The sequence below is a fragment of the Aythya ferina genome (assembly GCF_964211825.1).
Source record: "Aythya ferina genome assembly, chromosome: 3".
Taxonomy (NCBI): domain Eukaryota; kingdom Metazoa; phylum Chordata; class Aves; order Anseriformes; family Anatidae; genus Aythya; species Aythya ferina.
This window is the reverse complement of record NC_140298.1, coordinates 25,763,587-25,788,563: the sequence shown is the minus strand read 5'-3', so window position 1 is coordinate 25,788,563 and position 24,977 is coordinate 25,763,587. Positions and strand designations below refer to the sequence as shown.

Genomic DNA, 24,977 nt, shown 5'->3' with positions numbered 1-24,977 from the left:
CTGTCAGGTGCTGTGGTGTAACACTCTCTGTCTGTGCAGAGCAGTATTAGCATGCTCCCTGCTTCTCTTTCCCTATTAAGCATTCAGATAACAGCACTTCCATGAGCTACGCTTAACATTCAAACCTGCAGTAAGCCTGCCTGTGATGGTACAAGTCTCCCAGAAATGTTCACCAGCAAAAGGACTAACAATAAAACTCATAAATAGAATGGCACATTTTCCTTCAAAGAAGTATTTTGTTTTGCCTTTAGGTGTTATACAATGCTACAATACAAGTCAAATAATGCTGAGAGGGGAAAAAAAAAAGTCAACAATTTTCATGCTAGTGTTGCATAACAGCTGTATTCCCTGCCTAACCAGACCTTCCAAGAACTCAAAATATTTTAACAGGAAATTTATCTATTATCTCCCAGTTTCTGATTGAAATAAAGCTAGGACCACCGAGATCCAGGATTCATAATGCTGCCAACAGCAGATGAAGTGTTTCACATACGTTATCTACGTGGTTTGCTTCCCCCTCCTTTCTATGCATTTTCTTACAAGACATATATCATGAACATTTTCTAAGTCAGACTGCACTAAATAAAAAGGAAAATGAGCTGTACCACATGGTCTCAGTGTCTCTATATCATCCTATCAAACATCTCAGCAATTTTTCCAAAAGCTGTGACAGGGCGTGCATACAGCACCATGCAAATATGCCCATCTACAAAACTTGCTGGGGCTGTGCGTACAAGCGGCACTTGGGAGATGGCCCAGCAGGTAAATAAAAGCGTCGCTAGAAGACAAATAACCTCGAGAAGCGTAAAAAGCGGCAGTCCCGACGTATTAATTAAACTCGGGGAAGAAGTGCTCTAGCGCTTGACGTGCTCGGGACTGAAGAAGACAGGCGTACGGAAGGGATGCCCACACCAGAAAAGGGGTTAGTCCGTGCTCAGCGAGGAGGGCGCCCCGCAAGTTAGCGGAAACCTTGCTGCGGAGCGGGCTGCGAGGGGAGAGGCCACTCTTTTTTTAATATATAAAACCTGTTTTCACACGAGGAGCGCGACCGCAGCCTGAAGCCGGGGACTCCCCGCAGTAGGAGCGGCGGATACCTGCGGGCAGGCGGCGGGGGAGCCCTGCCCGCCCCCCACCACCCCCGGACCGCCCCCGCACCGCGGCACCGCCGCTCCCCGCTCCCCAACCCCACTAACCCCACCCCGGGGGGGGCAGCTCGGAGCCCCCCACACCCGGCAGCATCCCCCCTAACCCCCCCGGGTCCCGGTGCCCTCTCAGGGCAAATCCCGGGCGTCGCCCAGCGCGGAGGAGGGGGATGCAGGCGCGGCGCTTACAGTTCGCAGGAACTGGATCTCGTCCTCGCCCTCGCCCCCCTCGGCCATGGCTCCCCCGCTCTGTCTTTCTGCCGGGCGGCGGCGGTGGCTGCCGGTGAGGAGGAGGAGGCGGCCGAAGGCTGGCCGCCCTACCGGGCTGGGGCAAGTGCGGGGATGGCGGAGGCGGCAGCCCCAGCCCGACCCCGGCTGCGAGCGGGGTGCGGGTGCCCGCCCGCCTGCAGCAGGTTGGCGAGGCTCGGCACGGCTCGGAGCGGCTCGGCCGCCTCAGTGCCAGTGCCTGGCACAGGGGGAGGGGGATGCGATTAACGGCGGGGGGGGGAGGGCGGAGCTCCCGGCCCCCCCGCTGCTGCAGGTGATCCGCAGCCCGCAAACCCGCCGCCCCGCAAACCCGCCGCCCAGCGCCCCTTGCTGGCTGATCCGCGGAGAGGCGGCCCGGGGACGGACGGACGGACGGACGGACGGATAGATAGACAGACGGAAGGACGGACGGACGGACGGATGTATGGATGTGAGGATAATGGATGGATGGATGGATGGATGGATGGATGGATGGATGGACGGACGGACGGACGGACAGCACACCCAACTATATCCCCAGGGGTTCACCTCAGGCATCTGCCACCCAACCCAGCAGCCATTGCATAGCACAAAGCAAAGGGAAGCAGGGTGGTGGCGGCCATGTGGCACATGCCTCAGTGCCTCACATAGCTCCAGGTCTGGCTCTGAGGGCTGTGGCTGGAGCCCCACACGCCTCCAGCATCTGCAGAATGGGGCAATGGGGAAACAGGTGGCCTGGGCCTGCCAATGTTGGAGAGATGCCCTGAGAGAGGGGGATGTGAACCACTCTATGGGCAGCTTGCACGAGCCAGGGGCTCATATGGGAGAAGAGACAGGTGGGCTACATGGCTGCACAACATGGCATCGCAGTCTGTTGGCCTCTAAATATCATGCGAGTGCTCTTAATCCAGGGTGAAGGAGAGGCTTTACAACTGACCTTACTCAAAGGATAGCTAGCATGTTTGCCATGGGGTAGAGCAGAGGGTTACCATGGAATAGCTCATCTCCAGTGAGTGTTCCTAAATTACGAAGGACACGTTATTTCTAGAAGTGAGGAAGCCAGGCCTCCAGCAGAGAGATGTTTGGCAGCCTCCAAGAGCTGCAAGACTTCTAATATCAGTAGTGCTCTGGAATAAATACATAGTGGGAAGGCCTGGAGAACAAGTCCTACGAGGAGCGGCTGAGGGAGCTGGGCTTGTTCAGCCTGGAGAAGAGGAGGCTCAGGGGTGACCTTATCGCTCTTTTTAGGTACCTCAAGGGAGGCTGTAGCGAGGTGGGGGTTGGCCTGTTCTCCCACGTGCCTGGTGACAGGACGAGGGGGAATGGGTTTAAGTTGAGCCAGGGGAGTTTTAGGCTAGATGTTAGGAAGAACTTCTTCACTGAAAGGGTTGTGAGGCACTGGAACAGGCTGCCCAGGGAAGTGGTGGAGTCACCATCCTTGGAAGTCTTCAAAAGACGTTTAGATGTAGAGCTTAGGGATATGGTTTAGTGGAGGGCTGTTAGCGTTAGGTTGGAGGTTGGACTCGATGACCTTGAGGTCTCTTCCAACCTAGAAAATTCTGTGATTCTGTGAAGGCTCTGCTAATACGATACAGTGGTCATGAGGTGAGGACAGTAGAGTATCTTAAGAAATAATGCAGTGAACATTGTATCATTGACAGTAACACATGTGAAGGGTGTGTATATGCAGAAGGCTCTTGAAGGACCAAAACACGTAAACATAACAAAATCTCAACAATTTTGTTAAACAGAGTATGTGGCTAGCATAACAAGACATGATGGTAACTAAGTGATTCTTGAGAAGCCATATCCATAGTCTTTTACAGTATTCAAGGGCATTGTGAAAAAAGTTTTATTAAAGCTTGTTAAGAGATCTTATCATTACTCCCAGAAGTAGATAAACTGTTCTTCTGACAGACTGGCAAGTGCAAGGGCAGCCAAGATCCATAAGGTCTGTAGAACAAGTAATGTATGAGTATTTAATACAGAGGTTCTACAGATGAACTCCAGAGTTAGGGCAGATTAAGCATTTCCTCACTGTTTTCAGCTACTGATGGCTTCAAGAGATTTTTACCTCTCAAGCTTATTTCCAACTGAAAATATTTTTTCTAAGTATGATAAAAAAGTGAAATAAATGCTTTTCATATTGCTACAGTATTCATACCTCTTAAGTATCCCTTCCTCCAAATTATTGACTGAAAGATCAACTGAAAGTACTTGAAATGTACTTCTGCTAGGAAAGGTGCGCTGAATAAGTAACATTTTGATTATGCTTTATCCCATGTACAGAACAAGTCAGTTTAACACAGCAATTCACAAATGCATTTGACAGGCATGTAGAAGTCAGCTCACATCGTTTTACTTTCCATCCTGGTCTGAAGGCAAGTGGTGGCTTAGATGCCTGCCCAATTTGCTGCATGTGAGGCAAGGATGTTATAAGGAAAAGAAAGAAAAATCTATAAATAGTTCACTATAATATCAGTGACTGAAACATTTTGTACAGTTTTCAGTACAATAGTATGACATAATGAAAGTTGTTCTGAGAACTGTGGAAACAAAGATACAAGGTTTCCTATAGATTTGTAGCTTGTAATTACACTCCTTGATGTTTAGCACGATGCAAACTCCAGCCAAAGTTTCTTCATGTTAGAGCAGCAATATTTCTCAAATATTCAGATTTGATGGTGTCTAATGAGTGAACTGTGTGCTACAGTTTTTCTGGCATAAGATAATACTCTGATTTCTTTACCCAAGCATCCCTTTCCATGAAATAGCTAGAAGCTAATGCATGTGACACTATCAGCCCTCTGTCACATTTGTTGGACTTTCTCAGTTAGTTAAAAGGTATGCAATAACAGAGAGAAACCACACATGGGTAGGTAATTTAATTTGCATAAGAAACAAAGTTAAAAGTAGTAAAGATAAAAGATCATTTTAATAACTTTCTGAACAGTGTGAAAAAGACCTGATGTCATTGAAATGAGAGCTTTTTGTTAGATTATTCTTCAAGAACTAATATTCATATGTCCATACACAGACTATTATATGCATACATGTACGCAATGAATATTTCATACAGTTACAAAGTATGCATAGAATATAAAATCAGTGCACACACAAAAAGGCCAAAAAAAAATAAATTCCTTAGCCATGGAGGTAGGTTTAACTTGTTCTGTGTTACCTCACCCACACCACTCAGCTACAATGTATGTGCTTCTTCTTTTTCCACTCAAAATGTGACGCCTTACTCTACCCATGTGGAAAGATGAGAAATGTTTTTACAATAAATTTCTGTACATGATGTGTAGCCTGCTGTTCCCCATGTAGTGCTCGCTTTGTTGCCTTGTTCTCACTGTGTTTCTCTCACAACCCCATTCAAAGTTTACCCCATTCAAAATCTCAGTGCATGTTTGTAATTATCACTATGACACATTGTGCATGTCGGTGCATTTTGCTTCTAGGGTTTCTTGCCCCTCTATAACATGCCTTTACCAGTCTTCACTGAAAACAGGTTTCTTGGAGTGATGCAGAGCCAGTATAGCAGCACCAGTGCAACAGTGCCTCTGAGATACCCCAGCAAGATTCTCAAAATAATGTAGACAATATTGTAAGTATTTTATCACTTTAATTTCATAAATTGTAATCATCTACATTAGGAAACTTAATACTGTGTTAGGAGAAAATGCGTAGATAGGTTTGTATGCACCCACTCAAATAATAATTTACATAAAACAAACATTGTCTGCTGTCTGAAATAATAGCAAGTACCATGAACATCAAGTATACAGTACCATAAAGGTACCTCCCAAGTGTTTCTTACTTTTCCATCTCTACTAGAATATATCACCATGCTAACTTTGTCTTCCTAGAAGCACAGAATAAGGCAATGCCAATGGGAATGAAATGGTACTGTCCTTTCTTCCTCACACTGTTCTTTGTTACAGCATGTCAGACTTTTACGTCACCACCAGCCAGATACCAATCTTGTCTGAACGCATTATTCTAAATTGTGTAAAACTAAAAGGACTGCATCTTCTATCACGTCATAAATGAGCACCACTGTGGTCAATGAAATAGATGCAGTGTAAAATCTGTGCCAGTTTAGGTTCCAACTGTGACAAGGAAAATGAATAAAATGAGTAAACTTGATTCCCAACTGAATTTAAAATGTGATTTCATTGCAGATTAGTAGAGGTTAAGGAAGCATAATTATAACTAAGACCACCTAGTTATATGCCTATCATGATTTCCCCAGAGTTCAATAATATACTGCATTTTTCTTCAGTAGTGCTCATCCTGAACACATAAAATATATAAATGTTAACTGCATGTCTGTCATTAAGTACACATCCCATACTCTAGAAAATCACTTCGCAAACAACCATTCACATAGGCATACAATGACAGTGAAGCTTTTTCTGTTTTATGAGAACTTCAGTTATAAAAAAATACAAAGACAAGCCCAAAATTAAGCCACTGTCTAATTACAGGAAAAATCTCCCCCAAAGTTGCGTTTTGCATTTGAACGCAAACAGTCATTTTCTGAGACCTTTTCTGTTACTTTTCTTTCTGTCATCAGCTGAACCTGGTGAGCTCTTTCCTAAGTGTAGTCTGGAACATGGCAGTGACCAAGCATGAAAATTTATACTTTTCCCCCTAAACCAAGAAATTATCAGTACCTGGAGCATCCTTCTTGGCAAAGCTCAAAGCTTTTAGCTTCTCTTTCCATTATTGTGTGCAGGGTTATTACCATGAAGGAGGAGCTATGGGTCTTCTTAGATCTTGGGGAATAATAGTTTGCTTGGTTTTCATGTTCCTGTCTCCTTGGAGTTTTTATTGCTTTTTTAATCTTCTTCTAATGTACTTTCCAATAAATTCACTGGAAACTATTGTGAGGCGTAAACTTGGAAAAATAAATATTTTTTGAAGGGGACTTTTTTTCCTTTTGTTTGTCTGCAGGCATTACTATATCACGTTTCAAAATATTATCAGTATACATTAAAAGTGCACACAACACACCATCCTCAAAACAGATTTTCCTGGTTGCCCAGGTCTTCTTACAAATTATGTCTTTATGTAACTATACATTCTCAAAACTGGAATTTCATATTTGTGTAGCCAATGAGGAGGGTCATTTTTTAATAATAATTGATATTAATCATGTGTCAGTCTCTCAAAAATCCATGTAAAGCATTGGAGGTGAACAGGTTTTTAAGGTGCTTCAACATGTTTTCAAGTAAGCACTTAGATATTCAGCGTTTCTGATTTATTCTGAACAAGTTCATATTTGAGTACCTAAATAACCCTTGAATAAAGGTGGGGAAATCTCTTCTTCTTCATTTTAATATCCAAGAACCTTTATGAATGCAAATAATTAAGAGATTGGACAAGCTCAAAACAGACTCATTTCAAATGGTAGGGTTTTTTTTTTTTCACATTTTTGCTTTCAAAAAATGGAGTTTGAGTGATACAGCAGACTCACAGTTTGTTCTGGGGAGATGAAGAACAATTATTCCATGGCTGCTGAGACAACTATTTGTACACAGGGGGAAGAAGGGCCAAGGGAAACAGCGCGAACACTGGGAACAGCAGGAAACTTCTGCTAAGAGAAAATGAATTCTCTGCATTATTGGTATTAATCAGACACTGGCTACCAAAGGTGGAAGTTGTTGGCAAGTTTTTAGAAATAACCAATAATTTTTGTGTCTTCAGAGAAAATGAAAAGAATATTACTTGCACGGGGATATATTTAAATTACTCAAAATGATTATAAGTTAGTGACAAAAAGGAATTGGTAATCACCACAAAACTCACTTGGAATGACCACTCTCCAATTTAATATCCTTTATGTCAGCAGTTGAAATGTATTTTTCTCATAGACATTATGGGAGGTGATGATGTTAGCAGAAGCCTGGAGAAGCTGCTAGAAAAAAGAGGCAAGAAAAGGGAGGTACTGGAAGAAGGAAAGGAGGAAACTTTAAAGGACTTTCAATTGTTAATATTAAACCTGTGAGCTACAAAATCATTGGATTAATAGAATTTTTACTTTTCAGCTGCCATTTCTTCAAATGTATCATAACAAATTCCAATACTTGAATATTTACACACTTTAAGACAGAAAACACTACCACAAATTGAAACTTAAAACTTGGATTCATAACTAGGCCTAATGCAAACATCTCATTTGAACTGTGACTATGACAACACAAGTGCAGGATTACAACTGTTACTAGGTGAACTGTTCACTGTGGTCAAATGATTAATTTGGCTTTTATGAGCCCCCTCTCCCCCAAAAAATGTGCAAACTGTTTTACTGATATATTTGTTAGTCATAATTGTCAGAAAAAATCTGGCCATAATTTTGAGAAATGTACACTTGGCTTTTACCTTAGAATACTTGCATGTCTGTGGTGTCACATAAAAGGGGGTATTGTTTTGACTTCCTCACTGGGTGACAAAGTCAGAAGGGTGAGCATTAAATACGATACGTAAGCACAAGTAACCTTGTTCACGTGCCAGAGCAGATAACTGGGGAAAAAAATAGATGTTCCTTACATACTGACAGGAAAAATCTGTCATGAGGATACTTTTTCCCACCATCATTTTCACTGACCAGCAAAAACACAGGTTCCCAGGTTTCACAGTTAATTATCAATTTCTTAAATGTAAGATTATTACATGGGGTAAAAGATTTGTTTTTCTTTGTAATTATGATGAGTTGATTCCAGAATTCATTGCAGACTTCCTCTAAGTCATTCTAACGTCCCCTGCGTGAGCTATTTTGCCTGGAAGGGCATGCATGAGCTATAATTTCCTTTTGACATTAAAAGCCATGAATCTAAACACAACTGCAGTAATGCAGAGGAAAAAATGTTTGGCTCTTAACTCAAGATTAGTCTCTGAAGCCATTAAGAAGTGAAAACTCCATGGAGGCAACAGAACCCAAACCACTGAGATTACATTCCAGTCACAACAAGTACTTAACTGCTGTAGATACAGTATCTGGACAAGGCTATATAGTAAATAACCAACATTCAATTGTCCATTTCAGTAATACAATTTTAAAAAATATATTCATTAACAAAATTATAAGAGATAAATAAATAGTTTTATTTATTGACAAAAAATATTTAATATAAATGGGTAGGAGAATTCCTTAACTGGAGACTTGTATCACATACTAAGAACAAAGCAAGATATTAACAGTACTTATAATTTTCTTGTTTGAGTACAAGATTTATATTTACTATGGTTCAGTTATTTTTATAATTAAAAAGAAAATTGTTTCCTCATCTCTGTGAGGAAACTATATTACTTATTTTGTTTAGGCACTTAGTATCTCATCCCTTAGCAATAATAAATCACCTCACCTCTAGAAACTGGAAAGTGCATTTCTAATTGCTTACTGAATAAAATGGGAAAAGCTGGATGCATCTGAAGCAAAATCTATAGAGCAAAATACTCGGTATTCTGAGAGGAGGGAAGTATTTAGGGCTTTCTGTTGTTAAAGACTTCAGTTTGCCACACTAAACTGGATCTAGAATCTGTGAAGACCAGCTTCTGGTCACCTTCCATAACAATAAAAGAACTGTTGTAAACAGGAACCATCTAGTTCTCCCATCCTTTCTAATAGTAAGTATTTGATTGTGGCTGACTGCCTGTTTCAAAATATTTGTTAAGAGGAATACCTGTTATTACAGATCATGTACAAAATTATCTTTTAATCTCATTTAAAATTCAAGTATTCAATAATTGTTAAGCTCAAGAACACAGTACTCATTCATTGTTACAAAAATATTTTGTACCTCTTAATTGGATTGTTTTGTACCATCACTAAGATCCCAGATATGTCTATTTAGTACCTTAAGAAAGGTTCACAATTTTCTGGAGTAATTGTTCCCTCCAGACATTACTCTTCTGTTCAATCCTCCCTCCCAGTTCATGGGTTCTGTTCTGATTCAAGTCGCTAAGACTGATGCCATAGTCAAAGTTCCTTTATGTTTTCCAGAATATGGGACTTTATAAACCAATTGAAACACTCATCCATTCTTCTCATGTACAGGGGTGTACCAACAAGTGATCAGTGCAGAAAAGAGCTGGATTGTTTTCTCCTTGCATCATCCAGGATTCTTAACTCAGGTGCTCCTGCTTCCCAGGTTCATCTGACAGCAGAGAATAAATTCATATCCACTAAAACAATAAGTGAGTATTTATTAATTCCCATCTTGATTTTTGCCTTTTTTTTAATTTGATCTTTAAAATCTATGATGATATGGCAGTATCTTTCTTTTCACTCCTTTTAGAGCACAGCTCTTTTTCTAGTACTTAAACATTGTGCAGCCTGTTAAATGTTTACATTACAATGCACTGTTTGCTTAATAATGCAGCAAAAAGTCACATAAAAGCTATATCATGAAGTAACTATTGAAAAATGTTGTCAGTAAGTCACTGTGAGCAGAATGGTTTTGCTTCATTAAAACCTAGAGAACCATACCTACTGTAGTTAAGATCATCTTGTCTTTAAGGTTGACAAGGCTGTCTCGATAGCTTTGGAGATTTTATTAGCCTGTTTCAGTAGGGCTAACCTCCTAGTAACCAGAGTGTGAACAGGCCAACTCAGGGCAGGATGGCACAGGCTGAGTAGAGATATTGTTCTCCAACCACGGGAAGAGTGGAGCACCATCCAGCTTCAACGTGTCACCCACTTAGAAATGAGAGGTTTGGAAAATTTCCACATTTCATTTCAAGGCAGACATGGTTTCAGTTTAAACACTCAGCTTTGCTTTAAAGCAGAACCCCCAGGCTTTTCTGCATATTGTAAATGTGGATTTTAATTGTTCAATTAACATTTGCTTTTTTAACAATACATCATGATTTCTGGCATTAACAGCAGCTATGCAGCTCAGCTTTCTTTGACAACTTTGCCTAATCTGCTTATTGAACTTTATTTTAAATGCTTGATTCCATGCTTGCCTCTTAGCAAGTGTAGTCATTGACACCAGCAAAATGTGGGTGTAAAGCTCTCCCACGACAGAGCAATAACATTTTACACCCACATTACCCAGATGTATATCACTACAATGCAGCAGAGAACAAGGATTTTATGTTTTGGAACAATATTAGCAGATTTTGAGCTGACTGCTACAGGAAACTTAAAACAAGCTCATAAACAATTAACAACAGGACACATTCAGGTTTGTGCTGATTTAGCAGAAGGCAACAGTTTATTTGTTGTTCATCTCTTGTCCTGCTAACAAGAACAGATAATTTGCTAATATATTTTAGTCCCTGCCTAGTGATCCTAAAGCATAACCAGAGAATCACAGAATATCCCAAGTTGAAAGGAACCCACAAGGATCATTGAGTTCAACTCCAGGGTCCCCAAAGGACCACCCAAAAAATCAAACCATGTGTCTGAGAGCATTGCCCAAAAGCTTCTTGAACTCCGGCAGGCTCAATGCCATGGCCACTGCCATGGGGAGCCTGTCCCAGTGCATGACCACCCTCTTGGTGAAGAAACTGTTCCTGACATCCAGCCTGACCCTCCCCTGACAGAGCTTCAAGCCATTTATGCTTGAATAATGCTTGAATATGCTTGAATAACGTTCTTCACTGATCTTACAAAACAGAATAGGTATATGGAAGGATAGAACTATCAGTGCAACTACAGCAGCACCAAATGCACTCTCCACTGAATTAAACTTTTGGGATGAGAGAACCAATACTGCTTTACCTCTCCTGCAGAAAAGTGCATCTATTACAAGACATGAAGACAAGCTCCCATTTGGGCCACAAAGCAGACCTTACTTATTTTGAGTTAAAGCCATGTAGGAGCCTAAAGAAGTGAACCACTTAACAATTTTTGCTCTCATCAGGTAATATTAGTTCTAAAATTGCTATTCTCTGTAGTGATACTGCTATTGCTCACCTCAGGCTAGCCCCCCAGCTGATAGGAGCAGTGGTTGTTGGGATCCTCAGTTGTATTTCAATGTCATGTGGCTGCAGGGGAAAGAACTGTGACCGCTCTGTACAGTGGCTCCTCCACTTTGGATCTGCTTTCAGAATTCATAAATACAATTGTTCAAAGGCAAGATAAAACATTCAAATGACACATTAATCCTAGCAAAGGAAAAGAAGCACAAAGCAGGGCATTAATGAGTCTTGACATAAAGCTTTGTCATTCAAGTAGCCGCATACATAGTTCTGCACTTCCTCTCCCCTCAAGTGCGATCTCCTGTTGTCCTTTTAATGTTTTTGCAAGATATCTCAGTTCTGCTGCAATTGCAGGTTCCCACAGTCCTTGAAGCTCATTATCTTCACTACTGCTGAAAGAAAGAAAAAACACAGGAACTAAATATATACTGAATCTCAAGAAGGCAGCTATTTGCAGTGATACTTCTATGCATTTATTTTCCCTTGCAGTGCTTGCATAACCACCCCCTCTGAGCTCTGCCCATTGTGTACAAATGCAGCTGAAAAGTACTATCTGGTCCACTTCAAGTGGCACAGAAAGCTAGTTTTATCCACAGAGCAGTGCTTATTTGTTTTACCACATATGGCACAATACACAACTTTATTTTTTGCCAACTTAAAAGCAGAACCCTGAAATTTATGTAGCATGCTTTTGCCCATGCACCAAATGGTGTGGAAAGCAGTCATGCTTTATATCTGCTCCATTTTGAAAACCCATATTAGAGGAGCTTCCTGCAGATGGCAAACATCTTGGTCTCTGATTAGGGCTGGGAGAAAGTTGTTATAAGCATATTTCACTTCTCCCTTCTATATTTGCTGATATTCAAAGCAACTGTTCTTGCTAGTCAGAGATAAAATGTTAACTACTGCTGTTCACAGTAAGTTTTGAGGATTTCAGGGTAGAACTCCAGTCAGACAGATGTCCTCATGGTTGGAACATTCCCCAAAAGGTCAAGAGAACTTGACTCTCTCAAATAACCAGGTAAGGAAGTGTATCACTTTGTATAGAAAAAATGAGTCAAAAGTGTTTAGTTGAGCATGGTAATGTAAAGGACTTGTATTAAGAGGTTTATCATGTCAATTTGGTTTCACAGTATAAATACCATTAAAATGGTTTGATTTTTTTTCTTAAATAAGTAGAAAAAAGTTAAAGCACATTAAACACATTTTTCATCTTCCATTGCTACTGTCATTAGAGAGAGCTTTCATAAGGGAAAGCCCTTCTACTTTGTCTTAAAGAGGGCAGTAAGTGTTCCTTTGGGACAAAATGATAGCTAGTTGAAATTGGTACTAGTCTTTAAAGCAAACCAAACAGAGAGAAGGGGAGAAAAGTACAGAAAATATGAAGAAAAAGAGCTTCTATTTTGGTGCATCTTACTTTCAACTCTCACTTGCACCTGGAAAACAACAGGCCCAGTACAGGGTCTTATCAACCACTCCAAAACCTGGCAAACTCCTAGCAGTGTCTGATGATTACAATGCTGCTTTTAGCTGCCCTTTTAGTCATGGGTTCATAGCAGTGAAACAAGACATGCCACAGTCTTAATCAGCTAAGTCACACCTCCTAGGAGAACACAGACACACAGAGGTCAGAAAAGGACCTCTAAGAAGAGCGTAGGAAGGAAAATGGACATGAGATAGGAGGTGATGGTGAAACTCAACTGTTGTCCATTATTTATATTCCAATTGATGTCATGGATTTAGCCTAACTTACGGGGATGATAATACCCTTCCTTCTTCCTAGCAGTGCGTGGACAAGACATCTGTCAGGATTGGATGATAACAGTCCAGTCTCAAATGTGCCTTCATTTAATTTCAGCATTTGTGGACCCAAAGAATCAGTGGAAGAGAAAAGACAGTGGCTTTACCCAACACATATTTTAGAAAGAGAAAACAGTCAGTCATGTTTTGATTTGTTTTCACACAGTGAAGTATTTTATATATTCTACTTCTTCATCATTAGAAAGAAAAAAAAGAAAAAAGAAAAAAAAAGTCAGTCTTGTTCAGACAAGCCAAAAGCAAGCAGATCATTGGAATTTTACTAGAGGAAAGATTTCAGCACAAGCAGAGATAACTGTGTCATTTCCCTAAACCTTGCAAGAGTAAGTACCTGCATTTTTCACAGAAGTAGAAAAACCCTAGTTTTCTGTTTTTTCAGATTTGTCCAGTAGCATACAAAAGCCAATAGTTAAAAGTCCAACAGGATGTACCCTTGATTTAATCTTGATCTTACCAGATCTTGACATAGTAAAGACTAGATCTAGAGATAATAAAGATTTCTAGTCACCCCAGTATTGCTATCAGTTGCAGTTTCTATACTGTTTTGTTGAGGTTCATTTGTTCAACTTTTAAAAGGTTCAACTTTCTTCAGGATATTACTTCACCACCCAGAAACTAATTGTCTCTTACAATTTTTTAAAACTAGTTATCAAGCTGAAATTATTTTGCCTTATTAATTTCTTTATTAATTCTTCTTAGTATGATAACAAATTTTTCTTTTAAGCATGCATTATTCAAGATATTACTACTGAATTTTTGGCAGAATACATATTAGAATTTTGTTGTTATACAAAGGACCTCCTCCTCCTCCTCTTATTCTCCTAGATGACTTTGAGATGATAAAGCTACCAAAGGGGAACTTGTGTAGAACGAAAAATGCAACAGAAAAAATACATGAATCAACTGATGTGCACAGCCCATGCCCCAGCAACTGGATGGCCTCACTAAGCATGTGTCTATTTTTATTTCAGCAGCTATATAAATATATAAGCCCCGTCTTTTTGACCAGAGTGTGAATCACAGAAACTACATGCTCCTGAAAAAGCCTTCTCTCACTACATTTAATGGAATACATCCAAAGTAGATTTCTCAGTGAGACTACGCTCCCATCTGCAGTGACATTAGCAGTAAAAAATACCTCTTCATATGCTTGCTGCCCATTTTCTAAAATGAAACAAAACTCAGTATGTGACCAGAAAAAGAAAAGCAAGGCAGAAAAAAAAGGCAATGCCATAGCTACCTACAGGGACAGAGCAGCAAGTCACATCCATGGGGTGAAGCAAGGTGCTATGTGAGGAAATGAAGCAGTCAGGCCTGCACTGAGCTGCTTTGAGAACCATGCTGGACTGCACAACTGTTCACAGAGAAGTACAGAGGGTAAGGAAAGCGACACTGTTCATGGATACCCTATATGCCAGGAAATTGGTTTTGCATGCCCCCCCAAATATAGTGCTCAGGCTACGAAACTCCATTACAGCCAATTTAAATACATGTTGATTGTAAGTTGGGAGTACATAGATGTACAGGGAAGTGTAACAGTACCACTGAAGATAGCCAGGGCTGTAAGGGGAACAGTTAGCACAGTACACTCCACAAGAACACTGCTACATAAGAACAGTAAAAGATAAACACCCCAATCTCTTTGCCAGCAGTCAGGCCCTGAGGAGGTGAGAGGAGATGAAGATTTGCTTTATGATCCAAATTCTGTTGGTATTTTTTTCAGTTTGACCCTGAACAGCCATAGAAAACTTTCTGTTCAAGCATCTGATGCTTCTTGGTATCACTATGGATAGCAATTCAACCATAACCAAATACATATCTCTCAATTATCTGACAACAATGCCTTAGATGAAGGTCTGCAATTTAAAATAGGGAGGGAGAGGGAATTGTTCTCCTGGTTACAGAAAGCCATCAGTGCAACACCCAGGAACATACCCAGGAACATCCAGAAGGATGCACAGCATCCTACGTTTGCAAAGCACCTCATCTACTTCCAGTGGGGAGTGATAGTGCCATCCCATGGGAGCAAGATCAGACGCATCCATGGGCATTACTCTGATTCAACATGTCCTGAGATGCCCCAGTGAGATATATGCCCCCTGCAGTAACATAGCAACACCTTCCACCATTATTATTATTTTACCAGGAGCAGACTGCTCATCTTGGCCAATGACCTGGCATCTCACCCCCATTTGCTGCTTACTCCAGCTTTGATTTTCCTTGAGTGCAGATAGAACGTCTAGTTATTCTGGTTTGCATGTGAAAACCACAGAAAGAAGAGGTTTGCTCTACAGTTTGCATTAAAAGTTATGATTTGCTGTTTAACTTACAGTTTCGAGAGTATATCCAAGACCTGGAATATGAACAGTAAATCCCTTTAGTGTCAGCCATCACTTTCTCTCATTCCTTGATTTGCCAGAGAAGAAAAATGTCTTCTGACAAGAAAGTCTTAAGAAACCTTATATAAGAAAGCTTTGTAAAAAATCACATTTGTGCCTTGTGCTTATGTTCTTGTGCATCTGGTCCAATTGAAAGCAATGCATCAATAGCCTCATGTGATAGTATTTAAAAGTAGTAAGCATGGGAGTAAATTCCTTAGCTTTGTATGTTATTGAATCTAATGCACCAAGGTCTGATTCTAAAAGGGTGTCTCCTGCAATAGTTAATGCAGATATTTGAGCATTGCCATGCAAGTTCTGAGCAACCCTTCTGTTTTACATAACATTTCCCTTCAACACTATAGTATTCAAGCATTTCTGAAATGAGCAATGAGCTCTTGACTGGTATCTGTCACACTCAGTTCATTTGAGAGAATTAACACTCTCTACTGGAAAAATGGAACATGCAATTGTTCAGAATGGGTTTGACATTTTTTAAATGGCATTGAATTAAACAGCATTGAAGAGAGTGAGCGTGCCATGCACTCGGACTGAGAAATCATTACCTTTGTATCAGATCCTGTCTCCTGGAAAATTCATTTCAGAGGATCAGATGTGTTCACTGAACATCAAAGCTTTAGAAACAGTGCTAGTCTCTTAAGGTGATATCCTAGGGAAAAATCACTGCAAAGAACAAAACATTTTTATAAGTTAGGTAAGTGCTTGCTCCATTGGATCAAAGATGAAATTTGAAAAAAACAGTTTATATTGGCCATGAAGTTAAGCAGTGCTTTATACAGTTATACAGTGCTTTATACAAACCAGGAGGAAGTCCCTTGCCCCCCAAAAAACTCTCATGCTCTTAGTGTTTGTATCAAAAGAAGTGACGCCAGTTTGATGCTTAAGTAATCCTTCAAGCAAAGGACATTTAACAACAGGAAGACATGATACTGGGTCCTACAACACATACCAAAACAGTGAAGAACAGCAGTGTTACAGAGACACCAGAACAGCAGGAGAAATAAAATTGCCTGGAAAAAGGTTAGACAATATCTGAGAACAAGGTCATCTCAGAAACTGAGATGTGAACACAAATTTTGCTTGCTGAACGGGTTTCATTGTACAGATGGTTAGTACTTCTGTGTCCCAAAGAGTGTATGCATATACTGTACATGCTAGGTTCTGCTCAATAAAAAGTGTTTGTTTTTTTTTTCTACCTCCATTAACAGCCCACTTTTCAGTAAGAAAATTAAATTTTAAGATATTTGAGCTTACACAGCCCAGTCTCAGGTGCAAGAACTATAGCCAAAATGTAGCTCTCAGCTGTGCTCTTGCCTTCCCTTAGAGCTCTGACTAGGTAAGGAGCTGTAAAATTTCTTTCAGATGACTAGAAAGTTTATATATTTTGTGTGCCTCCTGGCTGGTACTATTCTCCAGATACCCATACACATATTTAGGGGTAGTGGTAAACATAAATCTCAAGAGATGAAATCTAAAAGTCTGTTATGCTAACTGATGGAAAGATTCCTTCTTGGTCTGGCTCTGTTGGCTTTTCTTTCCCTTTCTGTGTTACATAAAACAGCCTTATAGGTCTGATTGCATTTAGTTGTCACTTAGAGTGGATATTTTTAGTCCATAAATTTCAACACTATCTTGAAACAGTGTTAAGCTAAGGACATCCAGTGATATGAGTGAGTGTAACTTGACCCTGTTTTTCTAAACAACACAGATGCTGATAGTATTAATCTCTCTTTCTATACCTATGTTTTCAAACTGAAATCTTCAAGCAGAAAGTAATTCAGTAACCACTGTCCCTGGGTAATTATCAGACACCAGAATCCACTGTAAAGAAGATGCCAGGCTTCTCAGACATTCTGAAGAAATCCAGATTTGGAAACCCTCTGTACTAAATGGTGTTCTTGTCCACTAGTAATTCTGTCTTCCCAGACAGAATTCTTTTTTCTCATGTTGTCATGCAATTTTTTAACTTTAGTCAGGAGAAAATTTCACATTAACCCTGTAACAACAGAAAGATGCATTTAAAAGAATCACAATAAATACACTAATGCTATTCAGACGTAGGATGATCTTTATTAAGATGCTGGAAAGCCTAAGAAAGGATGAATATTGACAAAAACAAGATTTTCACCTGTTGTACTCTTTTTCACCTTAAGGAAAGAAAATTTCATTCAGTTAAAAGAAACCTTTGGATACAATATAGCCCTAATTCCTTCAGTAATATTACATGTATTCAGTATTTAAATGACCAGTTTATCAAGAACACAAAGGCCTAATTTCAGAACTGGATGGCAGGTGGATATGCAATTAGCAGCCTACAGGGAACTGAATGCTGAACCTACTTAAATGACTGTTGTGATAAAGAAGTTTGACTGTCCCGTTTCTTTCCTTTTTGGACTTTTTCTACCCTTACAGTATCTCAGTACTTCTACCTACTTAATAAGATTTCTTGATATACAATGTCAATTTGTACCTTCTAGGGCTGTCACTCTACATTTTTCTATACATGACATTTACATACTTTTAGTATTTTATACCAGTTACTGTTTCAGACTGCCCACTTTGTTCTCCCACTCAATTCTGTACTGATTCATTATTCCAGTTTAAATTTTACCAGCAAATTTTTAGCTTTTTCCATCCTTAACTTTATTTCTTATGGTCAACCATACACATACATACTGCTGAATGCTAGAAAATCCATTTTTGTACTTGGCTTACAGTAACAATTCTTTTTATTTAATAATGTATTTTTGGTGACTGGTTTCATGTTTTCAAAGTCATTTTAGGAATCGTTTTATTAGGAGCAGTAACTTATCACAAACTGAATCAGCAACCCTGTTTCTCTAAAATTGAGAAAGTGGCTGGCTATGCACCCAGCTTTGAGATTGAACCCCTCTAGTTAGCCTTCAGAAACATTTTCCTAATCTGCTTGAATACCCCAGAAAGTGACACTTGATCAATGTCAAAATTCAAAGAGGGATGCCAAGGTCCCCAGGCATCTCACTGTCTGAATGGAAAAAAAAAAAAAAAAAAAAAAAAAAAAAAACACTAAAATCAGAAACTTATTTGAATGGAAGGAAGCCTCTAAAATCCAGATTTTCCAAAACAGAAAACCTGTTCTACTATAGATAACAACATAAATTTAAGATAACAAAGTTGGCCAGAATATTACAATTTTATTCTGTTCTAGCCAGATATGGAAACAAACTCAATTGATTTTTACAGGTTTATTTTTTCCTAATTAACTTGGGCCAAAGTAAGGTCTCAGTGTCTGATATGCTGTTTCCTAGTTTAAACACATAGTACCTTGGTGTTCAGGCCTGGTTTTAAAGATGCTTAGACTTCAATGTTTGCTAAAGACAGCACAATTAAAGAAATGCATTCACCAAGACTGAACTCTAGATTTGCTTGGATTTTATATGATATCTGTACCTTCACAACTTCTGATGAATAATTGCACAGTGGAAAGTCATTGCAAATCCAAATTCTTACAGAAAAAAATGATTACTTTAGTTCTCAAAAGTTAGCTTAAGAATGTGAAGTCTTCTCATAGCAGCTTTTTTTTTTTAAAAAAAAAAAAAAAAAAAAAAAACAACTTCTAATATCTTCATAAATCTAAGTATTTGATGGTCTCAGAGTGACCCTAAACAGATTTTGATGACTGAGAAAGCTAGTGAGCAAGCACTAGTGTAATTTGCTGGCCCTGCCTTACTTTCAAGTTACAAAAAATAAATTGCAGAACTGAACTGGCAGGGAAAATGTTAAGCTGGAGATTTTCAGCTGTGTCTTTGTCTGCAAGCACATAAAATGAATCATATTATGCATAGTCCTCTGCATTTCTGAGACAAAGTCATGCACCAACTAAAGATAGATTTTAATCCTACAACCTATGTGAGTTTCTAAGGAAGATGATGTAATTCAAGGAGGAGGTAATGGTATAATGCAGAATTAACTGGATAAGGTTCGACAGCCTGTAGAAGAGATGAGAGTAAACGATTTTAATAGTGTCTTCTGAGCTTAAAAAACACAAAAGCCTTGCTTTGCTTTTTTTGAAAGCTGATCATCAAGACTGCAGTGCTTTTTGACATTTTTGGATAAGTCCAAAACTAATACAAGAAAAGAAAAAAAGAAAAAAGAAAAAAAAAAAAAAAAAAGCTACACTAATTTTCAAAAGAGAAAACTTGCTAAAACTTTTGAAAAAATAAAATGTTGAAAAATTGGCCTCACACTAACCTTAGGGAATATGTATACTGCCAAGACTTTTCACACATACCCGTTTGCATGTTCTTACTGCACTTGTATTTTCCTAACTCTTATTGTACCCATCATAGTGGCAATGCTCATGTAAACTTGTTTTGCAGCAGCTTAGTCTTTATCTGATCTTCGCAGCTTGAAGGACTGGGAGTGCTTCTCTGTTTACTTCTCTGCTGCAGAGCCACAGTCTCTTCCAGCACACCAAAACTATTAGAATGATGAATTATCCATTCCTTTTGTTCCCAGATACAACCATCTTGGTTACTTGTATGACTAAATATTTGTTGTCGTCTCACATTCGTAAGTATTCTACTGTGGCTGAAAGTGGCAAAACAGCAACACATAAATCACAAGTTTTACTTTTCCATTCCATACACCACAGCCCAATAAAAAAAACATGATAGCCTGAAGAAGCTGAAAAGGAACACAGACCTTACAGCTCTGTGTTTGAGAGAGCAAATGCAGGTATTTACCAGACCACTGAAATGCTGTGAAGACCTTTTATAACAATTACTTGCTTAGAGCTTTTACTGTGTCATTTCTATTATGTCGAATGGAAGAGCAGTTGAGCTGCTGCCCTGAATCTCTCTCTGAGGAAGGATTTTTGTCTCTACAGACCATACAGGGAACCTCGCGCAGCTATGTTCCTAAATCAGGTGCCCAAACATACACAGTGTGACTGCTCTTGTGAGTAGGGTAACGAACTTACACCCACAACCAAGACAGCCTTTTTGCCATTTGAAGCAGAGTGCACTCTCCCAGGCAGGCTTGTTTCATGCACTGGCAGCATTCTGCATTCAGCTGAAACCCATGTGAGCAACATGGATCTGACAGAAAGTGCCATACAGTTGTTGCCTTACACAGCCAGCTGGGAGGCCAAAAATTGCACTCTCATGCTGATACACCACCCTGGTGCTACAGTAGGGTCACAGAGCCCCAAAGGAAAGTGTCTGCACTTACCCGGTCATGCCAGCTCACACAGCCTCCAAGAATGGGGCACCTCCAGGGTAATGTTACTGCGCTGTCAAACTCCTTCTCCCAGAAAAGCTGCCCAAGCTCTCAGCTCTGCTGCCAACGTGTGACTACATGCTGGGGTAACTGTAGGCTGTGGGATGGGCAAGCTCAGACCCTACAGTGGTGTGAAGGAGATGAAGCTACAGGAGAGGGGACTGTAGGATTCAGGGCCAAGAACTGATGTTTTACAAGGGGCTTAGGGGTCTCCAGGGATCTGTTGTACAGGGTTGCAGTAGACCCAGCAGCAACTGTATGCCCCAGCTTCCCTCTAGGCCTTGGCTGTATTCCAGGCCCAGGGCCCTCCTTTGGGGAGCTTCCATGGCAAGGCAATGTCTGAACGGGAGGTGCTGCATGCCCCTGCCAGCCCTATGGGGCGAGGAGGAGAGTTGGATGATGGTGCACATGGCACAGTGCGCAGCCTCAGTACTGCCCTGCTGTCATCTCTCTCTTCCCCAGGGCCTGCCTTCAGCCTCACCTCCTTGGTATCCCTGGGAGCCCTTCTGCACAAGGAAGAGGAGAGGAGTCCTTGCACCTCGCAGGACTCAGGCAGCAGGGACACAAACCCACCAAGACCTATCTTGTAGCACTCAGCAGCAGCAGGAAGGGCAAGAAACCCTGGCTCAGGGAAGGAAGGTCCTCACAGCACTCCCAATTTCTTCCACTCTCCAGGTGCAAATTCAAACTAAAGCTCTCCCTCCCCTCCTTTTTAACCTCTGTCCCCTCCCTCTAAGGATTTCTTTCGTTCCTACACTGCAGTTAGTATTGATGATAACTCTCTGATACAGTCTGTCAGGACCCTAATAAAGTGAGGTTTAAGCATGAAACAATTCAGAAGTCAGTGACCTCGACTTGCACCAAATTTATTTTTATTTTTTTAAAAACCATTTAAAAATGTCTTCTCCTTTCCCTGCTACTGGGGGAGAGTGGGTGGAAGCTGTGTGAGGTGGCTGGCTCTGTGCTGCGTCCCAAGTGCACTATTTAGGGCTCGTTCTCATCGTTCTGGCAAGTTATTCTGCAGCTTAAATTTGTGAAATTTGTCTCCACGGTAGGGAGCTTTTGGTTCACTCGTGGCAAGTGAACAGAGACATATTGTGGTGTAGCATTCCTAAATTAGCCTGCCAAAGATAGGTACTATTAGGATAAAATAAGGAAAAAATTGAGCACTTTCTTGTCTAAAATTAGGCAAAGTGTTCACAGAGCCATTCCAAAGCATGATCCCCATTCTAAGCTTCAGATTTTGACCATATTGTCTGACTTCAATTTCACTGGGTGATTCTTGCACAGTAATTGCCAATGAAAAGATTGGTATCTTTTAGTAAATTAGTTGTATGCTAGAAAACTCTTACTATTTTAGCATTTGGTGACTGGTTCAAGTAATTACCCTAGCTGTAAAAAAAAAAAAGTGGAAAAAAAAGTTCCTGTGAAAGTCACTATGCTCGTGAACTCTTTACATTCAGGCAGGGCTTTGCTATAGATCTCATCAGGAAGTCTTTCTTCCCACTGGAGGGTAGTTTGTAAATTTTTGAATTTTCTTTTGGCATTTCCTCCTTCAAACAATTCAGCACTACTGAAACCTCTTGCTTTCAGTGCTTAGAATAAGCAGAATGTGACAAAAGTCTGAGAACCTAAAATACTCATATACACACTATTTATTGCTGTTATACTTCATATTTACCACAGGTATTTTTACTGTGCTTTTTAATTCACTGCAATGTCATAACCAGAAACACAGTCCTTAGGTGTCGGTGTTTCAACACTCAATAAACATACTCAAAGGGCAATAATCATGGTATAAATCAATTACCTTTTTAGTCAAATAAAAGTCTACATCTGAACTGTGGACTTTTCAGCTAGATCTCATTACCAGACCTTTTAAGCAAACATTTCTAATAGCTTAACACATCACCAACAAGCCGGGAATATGAACGTTTGCAGGGTAACTTAGGTGTCCTCTCAGTGTCATTATACCTTCAGGGTTAAATAAATTTCAGTGAATAAAAATGTTTAAATAAATAAAAATAAATTCCAAATATTTCAGCAAAATAAAATTAGTCCTCACACCTTGGCCACCTTCCTCTCTGCATCTATCTTTTATATGGTTAACTCATAGCAAGCAGCCATAGAGTAAAGCAAGACCAGGTTATTTTTCAGCTGCTCTGGCTTTCTAGGCAGAGCAGGGAGAGGGTTTGCCCTGCAGCATGGGGGCACCTGCTCACAGCCACAGGCACCGGCATCAGCAGGGGTGAGAGCTGAGGCTGGGGACAGAGCCAGCCAACGGCAGCACCAGTAGGTCGCTGGCAGGCTCCCTTTTGCACAACCTGCTGTGCATTAGCGTAGTCTAAATAAGCATTTGGCAAGCCTCACATCACCTCATACAAGAGCATCTCCTTCCTTAACGTCATTAATTCTGTGCTAAATACATCTCATTCCAAGTAGGAACAATCAGGAAGGCAAAATTCTGGAGGGGATGGCGCAGAGGAGCCTCCAGAGTTTGGCTAGACCTTACCAAAACCATTCCAGTGCTTTCAATAGGATTACCACTGTGCAATGGAAATGAGAAAAATGGGATTATTAGTCAAAAAACACAAATCTGAATGTGACCTGAGTCAACTCATTACCATGTTAGGTTATACTAGGAGTATATCAATTCATCTTCAAGATCCTATAGTTTGTCTTCATTACTGAACACTACAATTGCAGGACAATCTTCCTCATATTTCCATTGTAAGCTATGGTCTTGCAGTAGACAAGTATGTACTCGATTTTAAGTTATAAAATATAAGCAGCTTTAAAAAATGAAGAATGTAGTGAACTCTTATGGTAATAAGATCACACATGGAAATTAAAATATGCAGTTTCAGTACCTGAGCATACCTCAGAACAAGAGAGCTTGGGAACACAGAACTCAAATGGCATTTTCTGAAATAACTAGAATAATCTAAAGGTACAGCTGAGCAGATAACAGTTCAGGGGATATTCGTAGAAGATGCTAAGATGCCTGTACTCACAGTTTCCATACAGATAAATAAAAACCTTTATTTGTAGTCAGCTAGAAAAGGAATTAAACTGTTTATCTGACTACCCATGCAATGTTACATGCATTTATTAGTCTGTTTACCCTCTGATGCTAAGCAGTTTCTCAAACATGTACCTGACAATGCAGCGTGTTCTGTAAATTTGCAGTACCTTTTGCAACATCAAAGATGATGAAGGAAACAAAAAATAGAGTTGCTATCAGTGGAAACCAAATCTTTTTAGTTGATGGATGACAGGAAATCTTCCATAAGGACCTTGGTAATTAAAATGTCAACCAAGTTAGATTGTTCTTCCTGTGTGAATGACATCTCTTGTTAATTATCCATTCTTTATATGGCACTTGGATCCTTCAGACAATCAAACGTAGCAAGGCTAAGTTCACTCTCCAGTAGAAAAATGAATCATCCTAATTAACGTTTGTTTCAAGAGGCTAGTACTCTCCAGTCCACAAGCAACAGAGTACCCCCGCTCTCCCAAAGCACGTGAAAACTTGTAAACCACGCTTAGCTATTCTCTAAGGGCATAGAATATAAAAGCTGTAAACTTTCAAGCTAAACAAAGGATTCTCACTTTTTATGAAGAATATTTATATTGATCAACACAAGCATTGGTGAGTAATTAGACTGCTCCTCTATCTCTCCCTCATGGAGCATACAGCTATGCTTGTAGAAAGGCACACCTCCTAAATGCATATGTACAAATTGCAGTCAGGTTGTCCAGATTAAGCAGAGGTATTTCAACTTTTGTCATTTTGACAACACTAGGCAACTATAATATGCCTGAACCATAAGGCGACTCCTCCAAAGCTGATAGTCCAAAAGCAACCACTCCTTTTGTAGCCTTGCTCTTTTCACGTTGTGCCTACACAGTACTTACCTCATCTGATCATATAAATGCTGTCCTGTTATCTTTCTGACGGCACAAAACATTTTATGCTTATACATCATTTTTCCCTCAAGAAGTCACTTCTTAAATTATCACGCCTTTGGAAATACAACATGCTTGACTATGCTTTATGTCTGGTAATCTAACATCCACTGTTCGTGAATTCTAGGATTAAAGAAATATGTAGCAGATTTCAGATTGTGGGATCAGGAATAATTCCACTGGCTAATAAAATACAACCTGCAGTACAGTA

The 24,977-nt window shown here is 40.1% G+C and overlaps 1 protein-coding gene and 2 long non-coding RNA genes across 15 annotated transcripts in view; 1 reads left to right on the top strand and 2 right to left on the bottom strand.

The window, feature by feature from the left end:
• The window catches only part of RYR2 (ryanodine receptor 2), a 428,706-nt gene extending 427,126 nt beyond the window's left edge, over nt 1-1,580 (bottom strand). For all 13 annotated transcript variants that reach the window (XM_084513246.1, XM_084513253.1, XM_084513254.1 and 10 more), the window contains exon 1: nt 1,332-1,580. In XM_084513246.1, coding sequence (XP_084369372.1) covers nt 1,332-1,379 — 48 coding nt within the window. In that variant the 5' untranslated portion in view covers nt 1,380-1,580. The remainder of the gene's footprint in view (nt 1-1,331) is intronic.
• A 3,315-nt stretch (nt 1,581-4,895) lies between these two features.
• Nucleotides 4,896-24,977, top strand: part of LOC311433755 — a 32,178-nt gene continuing 12,096 nt past the window's right edge. Inside the window, exons 1-2 of the long non-coding RNA XR_014690940.1 lie at nt 4,896-4,995; nt 9,451-9,590. This is a non-coding gene — a long non-coding RNA (uncharacterized lncRNA). The remainder of the gene's footprint in view (nt 4,996-9,450; nt 9,591-24,977) is intronic.
• LOC311433756 lies at nt 10,584-21,088 on the bottom strand. The gene is made up of 3 exons (XR_014690941.1): nt 20,750-21,088; nt 16,084-16,201; nt 10,584-11,713 (listed from the first exon to the last, which is right to left on the bottom strand). It is a non-coding gene; the product is annotated as an uncharacterized lncRNA (long non-coding RNA).